A 25,335-nucleotide genomic window follows, 5' to 3' on the forward strand; every position below is an offset into this window, starting at 1 on the left:
TTTTCTTTTTCTATTACATTTTTATTTTTATAATATTAAAAATAGGAATATAAAAATGTACATTTTCTACCCAATAGTTAACTTGTAATCTTCTGTTTTTTCTCGCTAAAGTAATCTACTTAACGTCAAAGTAACTCCACCTTTTAATACTCCAAGGTGACATTACTTTTGATAAGACTTCGTTTTTTAGTTTAGTTTTGGTTGATGATTAGCTACTAATTTGTCCTTGGGCAATATCCTATTTCGTAGTTTAAAGAAATGGAAATTTGTCACTATTTTGATTTTATGTATATCATCAGTAAAAATTTGTCACTTTTTACATTACTAAATAAGAGTGATCAAATTATTATTATTATTATTATTATTATTATTATTATTATTATTATTGGTTCAGTAGAATTCAATAATTTTGACTTAAACTCTGTAGTTGTGTTAAAATTCTCATTAATCTGTGTAAATAATCTATCCAAACATAAACAAAAAGAATTGTGGTCCAGAACAAATAAACTAAAAATTCTAACTCTGACTCTGCTATCAATTCATTTAAATTAGAATGTACAAGTAAGTCTCCTTAAAAGATAAAATTTATAATCTTAAATGTAAGATAAGTTACATGTTATAGCTTGACGATATAAATATGCTTACATAGATAGTGTATATAGCTTAAGCTTCATCAAAGTAAAGTTTCTAAGTTGTGAAAAAAAAAAAAAGTTACACATCTGAAAAATATAGTGAAACATAAATACTTTTTTTTTTCTTATTTTTTTCCACCCCATTTTGAAGGATCTATAGTGTTTCTATAATTCCCCTCCAATGCAACTCGGAAACAGAAATACTAGTATCTTTTTTGGGTTTTTTTGTTCGATATATCTTTTTCAATTTTCATATTTCAGTAGAAAAAATTATTTTAACATTTTCCTTGTGGCGTTAGATGCCCATGTAACTATTTAAAGGGTTTGGTTGTGATTCATAAACGTTTCATAAATTAGTGCATGTGAGAATTGCTATGTACAAAATCTCCAATAAGTCGATGAATATTATTATAGTAGAATTTAGGGACCCTAGAATTTATGATTGATTTCTTTTTTGATAAAGAAGAACAATAATATACTATATAGTAACAATATGATGAGGATAAGAACAGGGTAGTATGGGCAGAATTAAAACCAATTATTTTATTGTGACATTTCCTTTCCCCGATTTAACTGTTCGGTTTTCGAAGCGTTGCATTAACTACGTAATTTATATTTGCATCGAGCAAATCTATTACTCTCTGAGTTTGAATTTATTTGTCACTTTTCGAATTTCGAGCTTCAAACGAATCTTTTTTTTATTATAATTTTTTCATATGTTTTTCAAATATTTTGAATCGTAAATTACTGAAATTTATAGTATAATTTTTACGTAATTTTCAAATATGTAAATTTTGTTTAAAAAAACTTAAAGATTCTTTACGGTTAAGCTAAACATGTTTGACTCTCGAAATCCGAATTGTGCCACGTAAATTGAGGGGAGTAAAATGGTAAAAGGCTCCTTATTTTATTTTATTTAATTCGAGCTTCCCCATTAAAAGTCGATGAATTGCAACCATCCACAACACTCTTTGATGGTGTTTTAGTGCAACATCGATAGAACTCGACCCCCTTATTTTGTCTAATGGCAAAAACTTATGTTAAGAGACACCTAAAAGATTACTACATTTTAGTGAAAAATCCATAGAATTGTCTCCAGGTTTACGGGAATCTAATAGCTTTTGCTCAAATCTGTATATTTATCACGAGATTAATTAAATATTTGACTATGAAACTAATTATTATTGTATGTTAACTTGACGCTATTGTAGGAATCTATAAACTTCAATTCTGAATCTGTTTTTTATCTACCTTAAGATTATGTTGATAAACATCTAAACTAATTTTGGATGTATTTGCTCTAAACAACAGTGAGATTATAGCTCTCGCTTTATCATTTCTCTATTACTTATAACTTCTAGTTTGTTACCAAGTCAACAACATCACAAGCATTCATGGATTATGAATTCAAAAGTTGTGTTCTGAATTGAAAGAGTAAATTCTAAAGTAATACCAGATTCACTTGAACAAAGGGATCATGGAATTGGAACCTAATGCAATAGCAATGATAGGGTTAGCTTGGTGTTCGATACCTATTTTGAGGCCAGACTAATTAGAATTCGCATGGGGAAGGCTTTTGGGGGTAAATCGCTTCCTACCAGGCATGATTCATCCCAAGACTTGAACCCAAGAACTCTAATTAAGAACGGAGGGATACTTACCACTCCACCACAAACTTTGATGATGAATTGCTTTTAAACTCTTACTTCAACTGTAGATCTTACTATATATAGACTCCGTCTCTGGAAAGGAAGAAGAATAAAACCACCATGACCTTAGTAGAAAAAACCAAACAAACATCCCCGTTTCACTCAGCTGTCTAAGAAAGTTGAGCAGAATGCATCACTATGTTGATGACAAGTGGAGTAGTTTAGCGTTTTAGATACTTATCTTTCCAAATTTACCATTGTTCCCATAAGTGGAGTGTTAATTAAGTTATCTATTTAAGTGAAATTGGGAAGTGAATCAAAAAGGCTTCGGTTTCCGTTCTTTGAGGGCTTTTAGGTCCTTCTCGATCTTTTCCTAGTTGAGGCGATGTATGCTAGTTTAGACAAATACTCTTACGATTGAAGTATGAAAACCTTAAAAGACAGATAATATGGACCAGAGATAGTATTAACTATGCACAACTAGCAAGTAGATTACATTGATTTCCATGCTTCCTTCCTTCCTTAAGCGGAAACAACGTGTTAATCTTCAAATGTGATTAATAGAGTTCCAGTCTCTGATCTGATTTGGTCCCTCTATAGCAGTTTTATTCTGCATTTTTAACTTTAGCCTTCGTAATATTCATTTTGCGGACATTTGCTTGTAGCAAAGTTTCCTTATTTTTCAGGTTACGAATCCATTTTATGGACGAGTACCTATATAGGCTGTAGCTGCTATCTTTTTTTCTGAAACAGGCTGTAACTGCTATCTTTAGGTAATCTGATAGCTAAAAACTGTCGGTTCGTAGAAGTTAAACTCGTGAGAGTAATAATTTTATGATCATTGAGTCTTGGGAAGGAGGTTGGGATATTAATGGTGCAAACCTTATGTAGGAGTTTAAGTACGCGCAAAAATTCTGAACATATCTCAGTACAAAAGCTTACTGGCCAAGGGACAGTTTTAGGCAGACGGTTTCTATGAGGCATAGAAGTCCCAACAGGTAACAGAGAGGCATGCCAATTTTTCCTTGGACCAGACGAAGATTGACCCACGAATACAAAGACATAAATGAGCTTGACTATGAGACCCAACTGTCGAGCAAGGACTAAAACCAGCCTAAGCCAAATTTATATGGCTAATGTAAGTCCTAAAAGGTAACAGAGGCCTGCAAAAGTTCCCTTGGGCAAGACGGAGATTGACCCTCGAGGACAAAGACAGATATGAGCTCAACTACAAGATCCACCCGTCAAGCATAGGCGAAAACTGGCCTTACTGACCTAAGGGTGCCAAGTGGAAGGGTTGTTGCTTATTAGAAACACCATATGGGTTTGCTAACACTTAGGATACACCCGTAACAGAATTTATACAAACAAGCAAAAATTCCAGTTGGCTTCTGCTTGGGTATGTGTTCATAGTATGGTTTTGGTCACAGCATGGAAAAGAAACAAAATAATCAAATTGAAACTATTGGCAAGTAGCTAATAGGATTGCGTGCTTAAAATCTCCTACTTCAAGGATGCTGAAAGATCACATACCAATGGAAGGGAGGAATTTTTTTTACAGTCAGTATATATAAAATTAAATCAAAATGAAGATTTAACCTCTATCCCATGACAGTGTAAAAAAAAGTTGTGCACTATCAAATCCTTTTGACACCAAAAAAGATAATCCTAACTACAAGCAAATGCGCATAATAATAAGTGAAACTAGTTACCTGGAAATTAAAGCAAAACAACTTGCTATCAGTCTACATAAGTAAATCTAAATCAATATGGCACATTGCACTATTGGCGAAGCAGATGGTATTCAATAGTGTGCATAGCAAAGATTAAAGGTAATTATAGACAATAAGAAGATACATACAAGTAGAATAACCAGTTTAAGAGATGAACCAGAAGAGTTCATCACACACTCTTTGAGATTAAAATTTGTGCATTTTACATCTGTGTTAATATCTACTACATGCATAACATGTGAATTATCAGACCCAAAAAAGGAAAAGAAAATACTACTTAGTGTAACAAGAGAATACATTCAAGGGGCCACGAAACAACTCTCCCTGTATAGTTAAACTACTTGGCTACTTGTTCTAAGATTGGAATTTTATTCCAAGTATCTTCTGGTCCACTAATTTGCAATGGGGGCAATGAGAAAGCACTAACCGTTGAGCTCTTACTCCGAATCTCTTTTAAAGCTCGTAAAGCAGATATGGTGCTCTTCATGTATAAGCTTTCGATATACTCTATCTCTGTCAGCTCCTTCGGGGCTCTAAGTAGGCCCTCATTGCCGCTAGTCGAAGTTTCATTTCCGTCAGCTTCCTCTGTAATACACGAGGCGTCAATGACTGGGAATAGACGGTCGATCAAATTCTCACATTCCTTCACGAGCTTGTAAAGCAAATCAGTGGTGAAGAAGGGTTGTTGCAAGACCTTCTGAATGAAGGGCAAGCGAAGAAGAGCACCAGTCCTTTTGTCATACTTCTTGAGTATCTTCACGAGCCCTATAAGCAAAAGTACAAATAGATCAGACTGGTTCATCAACGGAAGAGGATCCAAGATTTAAACTTGATAGGTTCGACCTTTAAGGCTCTCAACACTGAACTGCTTGTACTTCTAAAATTATGGGTGCAGCATCTAATATTGATTAGAAATATTAGCAAGTTTTCACATAAACATCTATACTCCATGTCGAAATTACTTCAGATGAACCCGTTGCCTAAGAGCTACATCCACCACTGCTCATGAGTCATCACTACCTATGCGATGATAAAATGGACTTATATTCTGTCTCAAGTTGTTCCTGAACATTTCTAGTTTTGCAGACGCCAGTTTCAGTGCGCAATTATCAGATAATAAGTGTAGATACAAACATACAGCAAAATCCCGAGAATTAACTCTTGTGCATTTACGAAGACTTCTCAGAGGCTCCTTTAAAGTTCCGAGGAATAATTAAGTTTCAGATAGATGAAAAGAAAGAGATGGGATTTACCAGTATAGTTCAGGGCACTGTAATTTTCCAGCAAAACCATCTCCCCGTGGAAGTCTACTATCTCCCTGCGAATCTTTATAATCTCATCGTTACGATCCTTGGCCTTCGCCACTCTATCTTGCAACTCCTATTACCAATTCACAAGACATGTCAAATACAAGATCAAAAACTTAACAAGACCTGCATAATCAATAATGAATGCAAACTACATCTGTGCCAATGATTTCTTTATATCTCAGCATAACAAAGTAGAAGAAACTAGGAATTTGGCCTTAAGTTTTATACTTCTACTCAAAATATAGGATCTTTGGGGTCATAAAAGAAATGGCACGTTAAAACTGAGATTGTACTTATTATGCACTATGGCATCTCTACAATCAAATCATGGATGCAAATAAAAACTTTTGTATCACTCTGATCTTTACAAAATTCATACATGATAGCACAAACCTGAAAAACAACTAGCGAATGACAACAGAACAATTGAAGCTTGAATTAACATACACACACAATTGAACTTCATGGAATCTTACTTCAATTATGTGAGGGTAGGAAAATCTTAAACTCATTGATACAAGTAGATAAGCAACCACTGGCCAATCTAAAGCATAATCTCTGGGTTCACATAAACCTAGTAGCTTTTGCACAAAACCTGTATATAAATTAAAAAAATACACTAAATATCTACTTAAATAGTATTTGACTATTAACTCGACTATTACTATATTAACTTGATGTCGTTATAGGAACTCGTAAACTTCAAATTCTAGATTCGCCCTCTGTAAAATCAATCCGACGGGCCAGCACACTTTCTACTACTCTGTCTCTATTCAAAAGCTGAATTTCCTCATTTCATATATTTAATAATCTTTTTCCCTTTATGCTTCTTCTTTAATTATACTGCTAGTATTATATCCTTTCCTACATCATTATGTTTAATTTTAAATTCTAATTAGTACAGTTAAAAGCAAATTATTCCAGTACTTTATTTTCTTCTTACAAACAGCTAAGCATAAACCAAAATCGAAACAGATATGCTTTATATACTTTACTCAAAGCAAAATTAGTTTCCAAATAGAGACGGATCCAGAATTTAAAGTCAAATGCATCACTTAATATATACTCCCTCCGCCCAGTTTTACTCGTCTGTATTAACTTGGCACGCTTATCAAGGAGCCAAAAATAAAATGATAATTTTACTATATCACCCCTCATTATTGTTAAGTAACAAATCAATCAAAATACTTTTAAAATTGTGCAATTAATAATAAGGGTAAAATAGATATGAAATGGTAAATTATCTCTTAATTTTCTAAACTAGACAAGTAAAATTGAGCGGAGGGAGTATATATCTGTTTCCATATAATTAGACAAAAAGTTAAAGTTGCAGCAATTAATTGTTTTATAAAAAAATGATTTTTTAACAAAGGTTACCACGAGAATTCGGGGAAGGAAAAGAAAAAAAATTGTTTTTATTTTGCAATTGAACAGGTTTCAGTTCCATAAATCCTAAATAAATAAATAAATCACAGAGGCATAAAAAAAAGGGGAATGTTATCTTTAATGTAATGATATATTCTTCTTCTTTCTTAACAAAGAAAGAATTAAATTTCTCAAGTTCATCTTCCAATAAATTAACAAACTCAATTTTAAAATTTTATTTTTATCCCTAATGAAATAACTCATAAGCACACAAATGTCTAACTTTTATTTTACACCACATATAATTTTAAAATTTTATTTTTATCCCTAATGAAATAACTTATAAACTCACAAATGTCTGAGCTTTATATTACACCGCATATTAAAAAATTATTTCTTTCTTTCTTTTCTAAACTTTGTGTCAAATTAAACACCGTCACATAAGTTAGGACAACAAGAATAAAATAAAATTAAAAAATCAGGAGTAATAAGAAACAAGAAGGAAAAAAACTTACTGTCACTTATTATAGTTTTACATAGTTTCTAAATAAGAAAATTATTTTTCATTAAACTTAAAATTTATATATCGAATTTACAGTCATACTGAACTGTATCATAAAAATTGAGACAGAAAAACTCAAAAAAAAAAAAAAAGGAAAAGGAAAAAAAGGAATGTTACCTTTAATGTAATGATATATTCTTCTTCTTTCTCAACAAAGAAAGAATTAAATTTCTCAAGTTCATCTTCCAATAAATTAACAAACTCAACTTCAGCTTCAGTCATCATGGGGTCCAATTTAATCCTCTTACATGCTCTAACATCATCATTATCATTATTATTATTACTAGTATTAGTGGACCCCACTGATCCCTTTGGTTCAATAAGTTTGAGTTTTTTCTTCAACTCCTTATATGATAAAAACTTGTCCCTCCATTCAGGTAATGTTTCTTCTATTTGATTGCTTAAACTCTTCCCAAACTTCATAATATACCTTAGCTTTCGAATAAAAAAAATATGTTAGTGTGGAAATTTGAGAGGTTTATATATATATATAGTAATGATGGTGCTTTAAACGAGCACACACAAAAAAAGTGTGACTCGAGAAAATATTGGTGTAGGAATTTGAGAAAGAAATGAGAGTTCACAATTCACAAATATCAAATACACACGTAAAGTGTGGTACGATAAAATGTTAGTGTGGGAATTTGAGAGAAAATGAGGGGAAAGTGGAAGGAGGGATTGAGAGGTTGTTATAATGGTAATGAAAAGTGTGGAGTGAAGAAAAATATATGAGAGAGAATATGAGTGATGTGGGGGTATAGTTGGGAATATTCTCTTCTTATGCTTTTTTTTTTTAATTGAAAAAGGATAAAAAATATTGGATTTGAATTTCTATGGTAACTATGCTCCGGATAAAAAAAAGCGTGCGCTTAGCTATTTGCACACTCCTTGAGAAATTATTCACACTAAGAAAAAAATATGTAAATTGACTAAACTAGCCATAATTAAATAGGGATTGAGATTTAATTACATAACACTAAATAGGAATAAATTTGGAAAGATAAATTTAATTGTTTCTTGATTTAATAAGTGATCACTTTTTTTTGTCCGAATAGTTGTTGAGTTGTGTTAAAAGTATATTTGAACCTTTTCACGAATATGAAGGGATTGTTTAGTTTGATGTCTTAGTTATACAAAAATTAAAATATAAAATGCTTGTAGGGGAATTAATAATACAAGAGTTATTATGCGTAGAATAATTAATATTACAAAGATTATTATATGGTGAATAAATAAAATGAAAATTACTTTCTAGGGATTATCTATTGAGAGAATTTCTGTCTTAAGATAATTTTATTCATTTATTATTAATACGCGCTATATGTATATACTCGTACTAATTATATAGCATTGAATTTTCTATACATTAACCTACATGACTTATACGAATTTAATGTAATTACTTATTTATATACTATCAAAATTTACTTGGCTTATACTCAAACCAAACGACTCCTAAGGACATTTTTTGGCCTTTTAATATAAAGATGAAGTGTGTGGATTGAGAAAAAAGGAAAGAGAATATTATGAGTTGGGAATATTCTTTTTATGGTGCTTTTTTTCCCTTAATCTATAAGAGGATATCTTTGGGTTTATGCTTTATTCCTTTTGGTTTCAACAAATAGGCTTGTTAGTGGGTCCCACATGATTTATTGCCACCGTGACGTGGCCGTAAGAGAATAGTTGTAGCTGGTGAGCTACTGTAGAGTAGTTTAAAAATAATTTTTAAAAAAAGTAAAATTTGAATTTACAAGGCAGAGTTTACCTGTTATAAAACATAGTTTCATGCAAGTTCTATTTTAAGCTAACTTTGTCTTGTGGATTTTTTATTTTATTTTTGATTGAGTGGTGATTCGAGCCCAATACCCACAAATTTTTAGATGAAGGGCAAAATTAAAGACCAACTGTTTGAGGGCCAAAAATTAAAGACAAGTGCCTTTGAAGGACAATCTACACAAAAAAGAAAAGTTTTAGGTATCTTATTTTTTTATCATTTCTAAAAAGTACTTTTACGAAAAATAGTTTTTGTTCGGTCAATTAATTTTAAATGCACTTTTGAGCAGCAATTAATAATTAGTATTTGACCAAACTTTTATAAAGTGCTTTTAAGTGTATTTATCTCTAAAGTATTTTTCAGAAAAGTGTTTCTGGGGCAAAAGTTATTTCTTTTAGCTTCTTAAAAATAACTTTTGTTGCTCCCTAAAATCACTTATTTTCTCCTAAAAGCTTAACTAAACACCACACTTTTTTTTTTTAAATAAGCACTTATTGAAGAAAAAAAAAACTTGACCAATAACAAGCTATTAGTTAGTTGACAATTCAAACATCCTACATGACAAATTTATAATCACAAGATTCAAATGACATTTTAGTACATTTTACACATCTTTTATATAAGATCACAAGATTAAAAAAATTCTCTTTATTTCTTAAATTTCATGACTAGTTAAATTAAGACACTTAAATTGAACGGATGGAGTATCTAATAAACACGCGTCATCATATGTTCATATGTTCAAGTAAAAAAGGCTTAATATATCGACACCCCTCGAACTTGCTAGCAAATTTCATTTAGATATTCAAATTACAGATTGTTTTATTTTGAGCATCTGAACACATAATAAAGTGTTTATATTAGACACTTTCTGTTCAAATTTTAGAAAAGGTTACCCGCTTTCTTTTTCTCAAATTTTTATTACGTAAATAAGTTAACCACTTAAAATATGTCATTTTTTTTAATTATACTCATCATCCTCAATTGGAAATGCATAAAGTTTTACAGCTTATTAAGGCTAATTGGTATAATTATATGCGGTGTCATATTTTAAGTGGTTAATTTATCTACACAATGGATATTCGAGACACACACAAAAAAGTTTTCAAAATTTGAGCCAAAAATAGGAACATTTTATCATGTGTTCGGATGCTTAATTGAAACAAGACGTAGTTTGAATATCAAATTTTGACTCCGCCTCTAGTTATCAATGTATTAACTCATTAAAAATGACATAATTCGAGTATCTAAATAAAATATATTGACAAGTTTAGAGGGCTATCAATGTATTCCGGCTTTAGTTTTTAATTACGCCATCATTTTCAAGAAAGCAAAAGCACCCATATTAATTAAAATAAAAAACGTTCTACTCTGTATTATTTTATGGAAACCCACCACCGCTAAAGCTACTCCGTCAAAATATTTATCGTCTTTATTAAAAATATTTATATCAAAAAATTTATTATTTTATTTATCAAGATAAAATGAGGTAATTTTTTCTCATTTGACCCTTGTATTAATTACATCAATGAGATGGTTTCGTGACTGTATACTAACATTTAAAAGATTTTATCATTAATTGAGTAAATAATTATTAAGGAGAGATAATATGATGAAATACGTTAAGATGGTAAAATAATCGAAATGCTATTACTCTCCTTATAAATATTTTTTTAATGAATGTGTAAATGAAAAATACGATTATATTTTAAGACGGAAGCAGTATGATTAACTGTTCTCGATAGGTTGGTGTTAGAAAGATTGGTATAATTCCTAAGGCTTGTGGAATATACGCGCAACTTTTGTTAAAAAAATAAAATTCCACAAAAGGACAAATAAAATTTTCAACAAATGGGCCAGCTTTTTTATTTTAAAGGTTAAAATAATACCCCGTACTATAATATATGTAACAGAAACATTAATGATCTTGCCTTATCTTTCTTTTATTTTTTCATTAGTTGTTATATTATTAATTCATGTTTGGCCTATTCCCCTTTGACACTTTGGCATTTTCCAAGGAATGATAGATCCGGATCTATTAGGGTATATGCTAAAAATAGCATAATCCATAGTTTTGGTACTATTCTCAAATTTTGACTTTTACAAAGCTTATTCTTTTGAAAAATGGTTGGTTGTTGTATCTAAATTATTTATTTTAAATATATTTTTATACTTTAAATAAATTAAATGTTAACATTGTTAAAATATAGATTCATGTATGATTTAATATGAGTATCATTTAATTCTGTCAACCAAACATTGCAATATCTTATATTAAATTTTATGCTAAGATAAATTGCTCCAATATCACAACAAAACAATGAGAAAATTTCATAAATAACAAAAGTTGAGAGCGTAATGGGGTCACTGGTATGTGTGTGTGCGCGCGCCACACATGTGTAAATACTTGATCATCAAGACATAATGAAACGTAGCTATAGTTTGTGTATTTACGAAACATAGTTATAGTTGTTGTATCTGCGGAAAGAGCTATATCAGATGAGTATTAATTGTATAAGCGAAAAGTTGTATCGTCCAGGCAGACATCACCAATATCAACTGAAATCGCGCAAAAGAATTGTATTAACACATATTTATTTATTATAAAACTCAAAATGCAGCTTCGTTATTTTGTGAAACCATAAGTATGTTCGTAAATGCAGTCTAAATATTTGTCACATTGCATAATTTTTCCTTTATTTTATTCCATCACAGATTTTAAACCCCGTACTCTTATGTAACATGGTATCATAAGTCGCAAGATGTTTAATCAATTCTTAGTTCGACGCTCATCATTCGTTTTCAATGTTACTTTTCTTTTCATTAATCCTTTGTTTTTCTTCTGTCAAATCATGCAGTGTTTTGTAAATGTTGACTCATGTTTCAAACATCATATACTTCAAAAAAGATGCTTTATTAGGCTTGTATGAATGAATGTGACCCAAAAAATATCACTAGATCAGAAAACACATTTTTAAATATCACTAGATCAGAAAACACATTTTTTTGAGCTCTCTCTTGACAAAAGAGGGTTGCTTTATAAGTTGTAGACAGATGCAGATATGCAAAGCTTGGATTGTTAAGACAACTAAAAACAAAACAGAAAAAAGGGGGAATGACAAAAATATTAGTCAAGTATGGATTTGGCTTTATTGTTGATGTTTATTTTGTTTTTGAACTAATATAACCATTGTTGATGTTAAATGGGCATGCTTTTGTAAATAGTTATGGTAATATTTAACTAGTCAAGTGAGGATTCACTCCACTGGAAGGATAATTAATAGCTTAAAATATTTTCAAATAATAAGAGCCCGTTTGGATTGGCTTATAAGTTGGCTTATAAGCTGTTTTCAGCTTTTTTGAGTGTTTGGCTGGTCAGCTTAAAGTCATTTTATGCTTAAAATAAGCTCAAAAAAATAATTGGACCCATTTGACTTAGTTTATCTAAAGCAGCTTATAAGCTGAAAACAGCTTATAAGCCAAAAAAAATAAGTTGGACTACCCCAACTTATTTTTTTCAGCTTATAAGCTGCAAACAGCTTTAAGCTGTAAGCCAATCCAAACGGGCTCTAACTCCTGTATGATTTCCATAAGCTTTTAGAGTACTCCCTTCGTTTCAATACATGTGTGGCATAGTTTGAATCGATACGGATTAAGAAATAAATGGACACATAACGTATATGGTCTAAATCCCTTCGTTTCAATACATGTGTGGCATAGTTTGAATCGATACGGATTAAGAAATAAATGGACACATAACGTATATGGTCTAAATCGCCATAACATTTTTATGGTTATAAAACTTTCTCGTTAAAGTAAAACGGAAATAGTAGAATTAATTATTTCCAAATTTAAAAATGTATCATTTTTCTAAAACTAGCTAAAAATAAAATACATCACATAAACTAAAATGGAAAAAGTATCTAATAGCAGTTTGACTATGACTAACAAGAAAAATCAACTTACCATAGTGGTTATGGTTGGAAAGTTAGATTGTACCTACGTCCTTGTAGCTACGTCCAAATTCAAGATAAAGCCTTCAGCATTATTTTGAATCCCCTTATTAAAATCCGAGGCGAATGTATAATTAAAAGTACGAGTTTGATCAAATTAATCCAAATCTTATATTTGTCTTAATAATTATTTAATTCAAAATCTAATAACTCAAAAGAGTTAGAATTCCGAATTTATAAATGTCAAATTCTAAATCTTTTTTTAATTAGAAATTGCGGTATTCTTATGTTTTTCAAATTTATTGTTAGAATTTTTAACTCTGTTATTAGCTTCAAACACCATATGTATGAACGGACAACTTGGATTAGATTAATGACATCTTATGCTTTATCCATATGGCATGTTCTCTAAAGATCCTCAAGAACTTTCTTTAAAATAAAACGTGCACAAACTTATAGGATGAGATTTAAATAGTGATTGAAAAGAAAAGAGCCAACAAAGCATATTCTTTGAGATAGTTTAATTCCCTATGGTTTTACTTTTTCTTTTATTGTGAGCTTATCCCACTAGAGAAAGCAAGACAGTAGCACGTAAAGCATATTCTTTTAGATAGCGTCCTTTGTTCTTTTTATTATTTGGAGGGAAATGTTGCGCTTTTAGTCCCTGTGACAAATTATAATTTTAGTCCTCACGATATATATATATATATATAACTTTTAGTTAATTGAACTGTGTGTGCACTTCTAGTTCTTTTGCTGGTGAATCCTTACAAATTTAATGATTTATTCATACAAAAGAGACAAAAATTATCTACAAAATCGTCACTGCCATGTCACTAAATAACTCGTAGCTAACATGAATTTTTGAAGCCGTTGTTAATATGTCGTTAAATAAAATTAGTGATGGATTTTTATTGTTTAGCTATAAAAATCTTCATCGGTAAGTCCGATTTTTTGTAATGATTAACTGGTTCATGTTTTATATTAACTTTGTCATTATCCGATATTTGAGTACAATATAGTTCTAAAAATAATCTAAAGATGTTTAATACATAAAGGGACTTAATATGTGCATTTTGATTAATTTAATATTAAATATGATCAACTACATATTTCATCATAAGATTGAAATTAGAATTTACAACTAATTTAGGGATCAAAATTGTATAATTCTCTATTGGATATTAGACCAAAGAGAAAACTAAGAGTTGGACCATATTGTTTTATTATTATTCTAAGTTGTCATTGAACATATCTTTGTATCCATCTAAAGTAGCTAACATGTATGAGTTTCTTCACTTCTCTTTTGGTCCCAATCTTCAATAACGACTTTTCAACTACCAAGTGATGATTTTCCAACAGTTTATTAAGCCCTTTCTATTTCAAAAGAAGCTAGCTAGAGTCTAATATGTAATTGTTTTTTTTTTTTTTGGATTTTGATATTTAAGATCATAAAACCCTATTGTATATGTAATTGATCTGACAGACCAAATTGGTGAGCAATTATATTATTGAGATTTGAGTGAATAGTAGTCATTAAGTTCACAAGAATGTTGATAAGATGGATAAGCATTGTCCTACAACTTGCTGAGTTATTTTTGTTTATAAAGAAGCATTTGATATTAATTTGCTAAGCGAAGAAGGTACCCGGCTATTAATTAAGTGAGTTTAAGTTCTGTATACTGATAGTGTAAAGAACTTGCACACTATCAGAGGTGGACCTACACAACATGTAGTTTATATATCGAATCTGATTTAGTAACTTGAGAAATAGGCTAACAACTTGCTAAAATCAGTTAAATTGCTCAGTATAAAATGATTTTTTATATCAACTTATATAGCTTTAACTAGTTGTACATGATATTAAACTTACCATGTCTTTGTATCTTGTCTAGAAACAAAAAAAATAAATGCTCTTAAAAAGAAAAGATATGCTACTTCTCAAATATTTAAGAAACATGAAAAGGTGAACTCTGAATCGCAATTGGGCCTCCAAAAAGAAGTTGGGACCCAGAAGAGTGAAACTCAGGCCCAGTTTCTACATGTACAGTCTGGATTTTTGTAAATTAGGCCTTTCCTGCATCTTTTCGGAAACAGCCGTCCTACCTTGATCGGAGTAAGGTCTGCGTACACTCTACCCTCCCCAGACCCCACGATGTGGGATTTCACTGGGTTGTTGTTGTTGTTGTTGTAGGCCTTTCCTGCATCTAAAGAAGTTGGATCAAATCTTCTTCTCTTGTTGTATTCCAATTTTATGTATGTCTTTGCACAAACTGCACACAAGTTGGACAAGTGAAATACTCTTATTATACTCAAAATTACTTCAGATTTTTGGGCTAGATTCGGCCCATTTCACTCATGATCAGGTCTGATCTATTGTGGCACCCGATTAAGTAATGTTCAGGAAACTTATAGGAGTTAGCTCTGTAGATATGTATGAGTCAAGCGTAGAGTGGAGTATAGGAACTCAAATGGCGGATGCAGCTCTTCGTTGCATGTTCAATCAAATCTAGTATCTTTTTTATGCGAGTATAAATATTCATATGTAAAATTTACTAAAATTGACACAAATAATTAAATCCAAATATAGAATTTCAAAAGTATATTAAATTCACCGCTAAGAACATTCTAGGTTGTTCAAACTCATCACGTTTAAATTTTTAATCTATCTCTAGGAACTTCTACGTCACTTCACAACTATTGGATCATCCTAGTGTTTTGTGGTACTATGAACCTATTTTCTCACCTAAAAGAAAGTATGAATTAATAGGTCTTTTAGTTCATGGACTAGTTATACAAAGATTATAATTTGAACCATTCAATAGGTCGATGGAGTTCTTTTTTTTTTTTTTTTTTTTACCAAAAGAGTTGAGGGACTTCAATGAATTTTCCGCCCCTAAAAATAATGGAGCATCTAATAGTTGAGGAAGATTAAAAAAAAATAAAAAATTGAAATGCCTGTACTAGTAGCCTACGAGGTTTCCCAAGTGCAGAAATAAAAAGAGGGGCCATAAAAATTACGATGTAACTGGAAAACTCAAATTGGTGTCCCAAAAATTAATTCTTTGTAGCTTAATTAATGTAAAAAAAAAAAAAAACAAAAAAAAAAAAAAAAAAAAAAAAAAAAACACAGCACTGGTCCTATTGTCCATTGTAATTGGTCCTGAAGTTTTAGGCCAAAACACAAGGCGTTATGCATGTACTATCAATGTTGCGTGGAGGATTTCTTTTTGAGAAAATTTTATAAGTAACTACAGTTTAGAGCGTAATTACAAAACGTAGCTTAATTTGCATATTTACAAAATGTAGCAATTTTATATCGGTGCATACTGTATACAATATATTTACGCACGCGAAGAGCTGTAACGACTTGCGTTGGGCGAAAGAGCAGTATCGGCGCATACAGTTGTGCTAATTGTAGGTATATCAGTGCATATTGTATCAGCTGAAATCGCGCGAAAGAGTTTTATCATCGCATACAATTACGTGTGTGGAGTGTGTATTTGCTAAAAAAACTCAAAATATAGCTACATTTCGTATTTTTTAAACTATAACTATATATCGTAAATTCAGTCTAAATACTTACCACATTGCGTAATTTTCCCCCTTTTTTTACCTGGTGTCCAATACTTACATTGTGGCCGCCAATTAATTTGAATTCGTACTTGGTAAAATTCATTAAAAGAGAAAAGCGCTTGCTATCAGGATTCTTTCTTTATCCAAAGCTCGAACTTAAAACTCTAATTAAGAATAGAAAATTATATCCATCATATCAAAACCAAAAACCTTTGGCACTATATATACAGCATTACATATGTAAATGGTATTGGTCTATAGGCACAATTCATTTTGTGAGTGGAGTTGGCTCTAAAATTGTGGTGGTTTTATTAAAGCTTTATTTTGTGGTCCAAATTAATATATACTTCTAATTATTTTCAAGCAATATCTACCTATTGCATATATGCACATTATTTCACAATTCATTTTGTAAGTGAATTTAGCTCTAAAATTCTGGTGGTTTTGTTAAAGCTTTATTTTGTCGTCCAAACTAATCTATACTTATTATTTTCAAGCAATATCTACCTATTGTATATATGCACATTATTTTTTAAAGTAATATTTTTTCACGTTCACATTAGAAGAAATTTATGATTGATGACTTTTCATAAAATAGTGCTTTGTGATGACTTTTCAATAAGATTGAGACTAATTATTCTCAATTCCTAGCATGTGTCACATAAAGGTTCAACAATGAATTAATGATGGTGATGTAGCCTAGGGTCTTTTTCAAATAAATTAAATGCTTCACTTAGGCTTTGATAATTGAAGAGGAAATGTGGGACATAAAAATAAAATATTAAACCTACCCAGTTCACTTTCAACTATAGTAGCTCGAAATTATATTGCACTTAAACATAGGCAATTATTATGTTCATGAAATTGATTTAGAAAATAAAACATCATAGACTATAATTAATTTTGTCTAGATCTTTTAGTTCAAACTTCCTTTTCATTGCCAACTATTATATCAAAGTACATATTATCACTCTGTGAGTTGTATATTCTTTTTAACTCCAAATTTTAAGAGAACAATTATTTATTCCTCTAATTTTGCTTTCTCTGTCCGATGAACTAATTTTCCAATTGTTTGATATCTCTAACAATTTCTTTCTTAAAAAAAAAAAATCTTTCAGTGGTTTGGCTACGAGGATTAGGATTTTAATACTGATATAAAATTTAGGATTTTGTTTATCTATTATTTGGTTAACAATATCAGTTAATGGATATAAATTTTATTTAAAATATAATAATATTAGGATCAGCTATATAACTGGATTACTTATCAACTTTGCCATAGTACCCTCTCAAGAACTCTTTTTATTGTCATCAGTGAAATATCCAAACTTAAAATTAGAAACAAACTTATTAAACCTTATCCAACTTCAAATCAAACATATGGTTTGGACTATACACAATATTAATTTAATGAATCAAATAAAGCATCAGTATTAAATAATCCTTTTCAACATTACAATTTCTGCATAATTATCCTTGACATGTTAAAAATCCATTACTCAACGTTTAACGAACATTAATTATACTAATTTCTAACTCAAAATTTGTGGGACACGATAAGATAATGCCCCTAAATGACCATTAATTCATACAGAAATTGTTTTTGACAGATTTTGACAACTCAAGAAAGGTACAATTAATCAATATGTAATGATTAAATCATAATTTATAACAATGTCGCAAACATATTAAATACTATATTAATGAGATTAACCAAACCATCTTTTCAGCCTAGTGTGGTTTAATCACTAGATATAACAAAGCCTAACCAAACCATCTTTTCAGCTTAGTGTGGTCTAATCACTACATATAACAAAGCCAAAACCCATCATTTATCAAAAGACCCTTTTTAGAAGAAAAATATAAAGGTAACTTAAGTAACAGATCTTAGGATACTAATTTAACTACATAAAGTAAATTTTCTTACGCATTTGAGTCACCTACGAGCTAGACAACGACATGAAGACAACCGTTCATAACATATGAGAATAATAACGCAGCGTCGGACTCAAAAATTTTAAATTATGGATGCTCAATCATTTTTAATAGAAATATTGCTTGGATGCCGATTTAATATATTTGTATGAATTACAATCATACTTTTCTATAACAACATCCTTATTTATAGTACCTTACTATAACAGTTAAGTTTTTTTTAGAATCGATTTTTTATGTTATATTTGACCTCCCGATATCAAGAACGTAACAACCATCTTTATAACAGTACACTTTTTGTAAAATTATCCTTCTATAACATCTAGCTTTGGTAATATAATAATTAACCATCTTATAGAAATAGAATCTCTAAGATTACCAATAATAACTAGGTCTATAGATTTTGACCAAATATTTTAATACTTTAATACACCGTATCAATTATAAAGATTTTCTTTCATTATTCAAAGTGTGATTAAGCGTAGGATTTGATATTTTTTGCTTATAACAGTCAATTGTACTATATAAATGTCAAATACTATTATAAGTATATAACAGTCATTCGCTATAGCAGCAAAAAAATTTCAGAACTAACAACGCTGCTAGAGTTGACTGAACTAGTCTTGCTATTATAAAATAATAGTGTTTGGCTTCAACAGTAACGGGTGCTTGAGCTCTTGAGCACCCATAACCAGTAACGAGGTTAGCCATTGCTTAAAATATAAGACAGGTAACTTCATTAATTATAAACAGAGATCTCACAACCATTATATAAAAATTGACACTATCATTATATACAGGCTGCTGAAAATAATAATTCAAAATTATAAGAAATTAAAATTGGTTAGGATTTGATATTTTAATTCATGTCTAGTTAGGATTTATAATCAAATTAATATAAGAATAAGTTTTTCTGTTTTCAGTTAAAGTAGGTTTTATATAATTCTAAATAGGGTGCTGCTAGCTATTTTCATAACAAGAGAAAACAAGAGAGATTGTGGAGATTGTAGAGAGCGTTTAGAGATTCATAAAATTTATCAATAAAATATTTTCCTTCAAATTAAATCTTATAAATAATGTGTCATCGCATAGGGGCAGAACTGAAGTTCTAGCTACGGGTTCAACAGACCTAATAGTTTTATCGAAAACCCTATATTTTGTTAAATTTTATACTTATATATATGGAAAAGGATGGCCAATTCAAGCAGTGGTTAGTACTTTGGTAGGCAATGGTCCTGCAAACAAACATATATATATATATATGTTTGTTTGCAGGACCATTGCCTACCAAAGTACTAACCACTGCTTGAATTGGCCATCCTTTTCCATTGATCATCTATTACATATTGAAAGTTTTTGGAAACCTTGATGATTGTGGGGTGTAATGTTATCAAATGAAGTTGGAATATCATGTGCAATTACACAATTTGTATTGCCAGTATTGGAGCTTTCTTGCTAAGTATCATTCATGAGATAAATGAAGTATACCGACGTATATATGTGGAAAATTAATCGTGTTTGAATCGAACATCTAACAAACTTTATTGATTGTTACTATACTTACATAATAGGCACTTCTAGCTTAAATTCTTAGAAACTAATAGTATAACATCACATATTGCATGATAAGCAAACATTAGATTAGTAAGTTGATCAAGTTGATCTACTATAAAATAACAGGAATTAGCAGCGAAATTCTTCGTTAAATAGCCTATAGCTAACATAATTTTTCATTAAATAGGATCAACAACGGATTTTTGTTGTACTCTAACAACATAAGTTGTCCGTCTCTAATTCTTGTTTTTTTGGTAAATCTCCTCATCTTCTTGAACATCAATGTAGGGTAATATAATTAAGGACTATTTATTTGAAGCAATTCTTCTATCATTTGCAATGCAACTCTTTCTTCTTCATCCATTTCACTTCTAATACTTATACCTTCCACAATTTCTCCACAATTCTTGGAAGTAGAAGTAGAAGAATTATTGTTTAATTCTCCTTCAACAGCATTTTTGGCATTATTATCTTTCTGAAGTTCCACTGTCATCACCCATTTTGAATCAGAAGAAGGGCCAGCACGTTTTTGCCACACTCCTATGTGGCAACTTTCAATATCCAACCTCAAACAAGTGAGAGATGGTGATGGCACCTATATGATAAAAACAAGAATTGAAAGGCATTAGTTTCACTAGAAATATCTTTATATGAATTATGATGCAGTAATACATGTATGAAAATATCTGGATGTCCCAGCGGGATTGGCGCGTCAGTAGGGGGAAGCACCAATGAAAGTGAACCTTTATTGTTTCGTTTCCTTTTCTCTTCGAAGTAAGGGATTTTCGATCTAAAATTCCTTGAAAATGTTACCGGCGCACGAGCTAAATTCCACTAGCGGTTTTCTAGTAGTGATGCCATGTGGGATATAAGCATTAAAGAGTTAATAAATATAGAAAGTAACGCTATCTTTGCAACAAACTAAAAGGAAAGTAAGATACATAATTTTGAACATACGGAGTATACAATATTCTAGATAGACTTTTGAAACACTACAAGAAAACCATGAATTGCCAGTGGATTTTACCAACAGTCCAATTCGTTAGTATATTAGTAACAAATTACTAACAAATTTGTAATCCATTTGTTATTTAGATATTAGCAATGCATTCCTAGCGGATTACCAACCAAAATTTACTAACTCAATAATTTAGTTGGTAAAGTTGGCAAAAAAAAAATGACATCTAATCTAACTTCCTACAAACGGATTACCAACTGAAAGTCTGAAATATGATCATTCTTTCTGCAACACCCTAAAAGACAACAATATCAAATAAAACGTAACCACAATTAGAAACTTGTACTTTTTCGACATTCTCATCGGAATCCCCTCCGAAATCTAGGATTTCCGACAAAAAGCCATTGATTGAAAATAGTTTCCGACAAGCACATTTCCAATGGAAGTCTGCCAGAAAAACGCATGTTTCTAACTTACATGCATTCCCATTAGAATCCCACCCAAAATCTAGCATTTTCAACCAAAAGCCGTCAGAAACAGTTCCCGACAAGCACATTTCCAACTAAATCTATCACAAAAACACTGTTTCTAGTAGTGAACGAAGTAGGGGTGGGGGAGGAGGATTATTGGCACCTTGCTACATTTTCGAAGCTTGGCATGGAGTATTTCAGATAAAGCTTTTGGTGATGGAATTGATGATGATGATGATTCTTGATCTTTAGCCTTCAACTCTTTATCTGAATCTTGGGTGATTGGAAAATTGGTTTTAGCATTGCGGCCACTCATTAATATTGCTGCTTGATCATATGCTCTTGCTGCATCTTCTGCTGTATCAAATGTGCCTAGCCATACCCTTCTTTTCCTGTAACACACATACATCATAATGGAAAAAAAAACATAGTTTGGTTTAAGTTCAAGTATGATCAGTATTGATGTTTATCCATTATAATAGTAACGTCCGAAAACTATTTTTTATCTTATTAAAGTAAGCTGGATTATGTGTGGATATTTGCTTAGATAATACAAATGATCAGAAGGTCAAATTACTAACGCATAGTGATGATAAGTCACTTTCTATATCAACCATTTCTCACTCGGCAAATTCCACGCCAGATATATAACTACTTTTTGTCACATTAATTAACTGTTATGATAATATTTGCTCAGAAAATAGAAATGACCGGAGGATTAAATTCTAACATAGAGTTACGATATGTCACTCGCTATATCAATGATTAAACATTATGTAAATTTCATGTCAGAAAACTACCTACTTTTTATCACATTAAACTAACTGTTAGGAGTGAATATTTGTTCAGAAGATACAGATGACCGGAATATAAATTCCCGATACAAAGTTATGACAAGTCACTCGCTATATATCAGCAGTTTGCCACTTCTCAAATTTCACATCAGAAAACTACTTTTTGTCACATTAAAATAATTGTAATGAGTGAATATTTGCTTATGAAGGGAGCCTCGGCGTAACTGGTAAAGTTGCTGCCATGTGACCAGGAGGTCACGGGTTCGAGCCGTGAAAACAGCCTCTTGCAGAAATGCAAGGTAAGGCTGCGTACAATAAACTCTTGTGGTCCGGCCCTTCTCCGGACCCCGCGCATAGTGAGAACTTAGTGCACCGGGCTACTTTTTTTTTTTTTTAGTGAATATTTGCTTATAAAATACAAATACGACCGGATGATCAAATTCTAGCATAGAATTATGACAAGTCACTCGCTATGTTAGCGCTTTGTCGCCATCCTGTAAATTCCACGTCAGAATTGCTAGTTTGGATAGTAAAACTTTCTTTTATTGACACATGACACTACTAGAAATCAGTCAATTTTCGACGCACATTCCATCAAGAAATCCGTTGGAAAAGCACATCAGAAATATTTCCAACGGAAATTGACTGATTTTAGTAGAGAGATATTATATATGAAGAATATATGTAGTACTATGTATGTCGTAAAAAGAACTTACAACAAGGGATGTCTAATTTCAGAAACCCAAGAACCCCAATGGCGTTGCCTGACACCTCTGAACTTCTTTGAATGTACCATTTTTGTAAGTTGAGTTATTAAATTGTTTGAAGAATTTTGCTGACAAGAAAGTAAACAAGTATGGTCAGAGAGAAGTAAAGAAGAAGAAAGATATAAATAACATCAAGAGAGTCAATAATGAATTAATATGATAGGACTTTTGTGCAAAATTGCAATTGCTATATATAGGCAATTGATTTAAACCATACACGTATAGGTGCAAATGTCGGTGAACTAATTTTGTACTATAGCAATTAACAACATCACCTAAAAACTATTGTAATATACATTAATCAGACACACATTCAAGCAGAATTTGAAGTTTATGAGTTCCTACAACGACTTTAAATTAATATTATAATAATAACAACTGAGTTCACAATAAAATATTTCTATATATTTAGTGATTTTTTAAATACAATTACAAATTTCAGCAAAAGCTACCGAGTCGTCCATGTAAATTGTGGGTCGAAGGATAGGACCATTCCCCTTAATACATAAGCTTCGCACTGTTTCCCTGGGTTCTCAATTTATGAACATTCAAGTGGACCCTATTACTCATATGTGTTTGGCATAACGGAAGTCATTTTTGAGAAAAATACTTTTTAGGGAAATAAAATTTTTTGTCCCTCCTTTTGATATCCAATGAAACAAATTTAACCTTCAATCAATTCAAATATATGTTTTTAGTTCAGTAGGAAGTATGTAATATCTGGACTGTTTTTAGAACCAAATTACCGTCAAACATGAAGTAACAATACAAATTTAATATAATACATGAGTAATTAAATTATAGAACGATCAATTTTTATGGTAAATATGTGAATATTCACAAGCAAAGGGATCAACAGTGTATATTTCAACTAATTGATGCTTAAATATGCTCAGTCAGATATTACAAGGACCAAAATTGAAATATATCAATAATCAAGGGATTAAAAGTGTGATTAACCCTATTTCAATGACTTCTTAACGGACCCTATTTCAATGACTTCTTAACGGCGAAAGTCATTTTTTACAACTAATTGAATTTTTAACTTCACATTGCTTGCTTAAGCTAACACTTCCGGTGTGTTTGGTAGGAAAGAAATGTTTTTCATGGAAAATGTTTTTTGTTATTATTAATCTTGAGTACTCAAGAATTTCGTCAACTCTCTGATTTGCTGCTATTATTATTAACCTTTACAGTATGTGTTTTTTTTTTTTTCAAAAATATTTTTCATTCACCAATTAATAAACATCGTAAAACATTTGTCAAAAAATATTTTCAATAGAAAATGACCTCCAACTTCCAAGGACAGGTAAGTTTCATAGTTTTAGCCAAGGACAAGTAAGTTGCTCTTTTCTTTATTTAGTAATGCATGTACATACCAGAACACAAATACAGTTCAATTTTGAAAATTTGGTGGCAGAAATTAATAAGTATTCTTCAAGCACAAAGCAACGAACAGTTTTCAGACAAGATAAACTTATTGACAATATTTTTTATGCAAACACCAAAGAGGAAAGTTGGCAATCCTCCTTGCCAATACTGCAAAAAAAAAAAAAAAAAAAAAACACACACACACACACACTCAGAAAACTTTTGTTGGTGGAGATTTGATGCGTTACGTGCATGAAAATTGCAAACAAACATGTCATATCACTAAAGTGTGCAGATTCAAAGACACTAAAGTCACTTCACATGCACTATTAGTAGAAGCAAAATGTGAGGAGGACCAACTTTTTTGATTGCCGCAACAGAAGCAACAACAAGTGCGTTATTCTAGAAAAATTAAGTGTTCAAACTCAATTTGGATACACCAACTTAAGTTTGAGGGGAATGTTAAAATTTTCTTTCCTTCTACTTTATGATCTACATTAATGGTAGAATATTTACTAAAATTTCTTTTTAATCTAATAATATTTTAGAATACGTACTTTCCTTCCAAATCTAATTTATATATTAATTGCAGAATATTTAGTTTTCTTTTAGGTAGTATCTACAAGGAAAATAGTATATTCTCCTTATTTTATTCTCTTTAGTTACTTATAATGTAATTTTCTATTTTGAATCAATACTAAAAGCTATCATTCATTCACTACGCAATTTTCGTTCCAGTTTCTTCGATTTCATAACAATATTTTATATAGAAAATGACTTCCAAGTACAGGTAATAAGTTGCATACTTTTTGCCAAGAACAAAGTAAATCGCTTTTTTCTTTCTTTAGTAATGCACGTACATAATGCAGTTCAAATTTGAAAATTTGGTGACTATGAAGATAAATGCTAATAATGATAGCTCATCACTTAAA

General features: G+C 30.9%; 2 protein-coding genes across 3 annotated transcripts; both read right to left on the minus strand.

The window, feature by feature from the left end:
* Positions 1–4,145: 4,145 nt before the first annotated feature.
* LOC132636957 (SPX domain-containing protein 1-like) lies at positions 4,146–7,953 on the minus strand. Of its 2 annotated transcripts, none has more exons than XM_060354071.1 (3): positions 7,369–7,953; positions 5,268–5,394; positions 4,146–4,779 (listed from the first exon to the last, which is right to left on the minus strand). In XM_060354071.1, the coding sequence occupies exons 1-3, from the start codon at positions 7,672–7,674 to the stop codon at positions 4,352–4,354; spliced, it is 861 nt and encodes a 286-aa protein (XP_060210054.1). In that variant the 5' UTR covers positions 7,675–7,953; the 3' UTR covers positions 4,146–4,351. The 2 variants fall into 2 exon arrangements, with proteins under 2 accessions (XP_060210054.1, XP_060210055.1); XM_060354072.1 differs by lacking the exon at positions 7,369–7,953 and adding an exon at positions 5,801–6,406.
* A 12,053-nt stretch (positions 7,954–20,006) lies between these two features.
* LOC132636958 (ethylene-responsive transcription factor WIN1-like) lies at positions 20,007–23,198 on the minus strand. The gene is made up of 3 exons (XM_060354073.1): positions 22,982–23,198; positions 21,635–21,863; positions 20,007–20,638 (listed from the first exon to the last, which is right to left on the minus strand). Exons 1-3 carry the CDS (start codon positions 23,059–23,061, stop codon positions 20,342–20,344), a joined length of 606 nt encoding a protein of 201 aa, XP_060210056.1. The 5' UTR covers positions 23,062–23,198; the 3' UTR covers positions 20,007–20,341.
* Between the last annotated feature and the right edge of the window lie 2,137 nt (positions 23,199–25,335).

Source organism: Lycium barbarum, chromosome 4 (assembly GCF_019175385.1).
Source record: "Lycium barbarum isolate Lr01 chromosome 4, ASM1917538v2, whole genome shotgun sequence".
NCBI classification, from domain to species: Eukaryota; Viridiplantae; Streptophyta; class Magnoliopsida; order Solanales; family Solanaceae; genus Lycium; species Lycium barbarum.

Coding starts and splice junctions, on each gene's coding strand:
- LOC132636957 (XM_060354071.1), bottom strand. CDS start 7,674: ATGAAGTTTGGGAAGAGTTTAAGCAATCAAATAGAAGAAACATTACCT. Junction 5,395..7,368: donor AATATATCATTACATTAAAG/GTAACATTCCTT, acceptor AATTGGTAATAG/GAGTTGCAAGATAGAGTGGC. Junction 4,780..5,267: donor CAGTGCCCTGAACTATACTG/GTAAATCCCATC, acceptor TTTTGCTTATAG/GGCTCGTGAAGATACTCAAG.
- LOC132636958 (XM_060354073.1), bottom strand. CDS start 23,061: ATGGTACATTCAAAGAAGTTCAGAGGTGTCAGGCAACGCCATTGGGGT. Junction 21,864..22,981: donor GAAATTAGACATCCCTTGTT/GTAAGTTCTTTT, acceptor TGTGTGTTACAG/GAAAAGAAGGGTATGGCTAG. Junction 20,639..21,634: donor AGCTTCGAAAATGTAGCAAG/GTGCCAATAATC, acceptor TTTATCATATAG/GTGCCATCACCATCTCTCAC.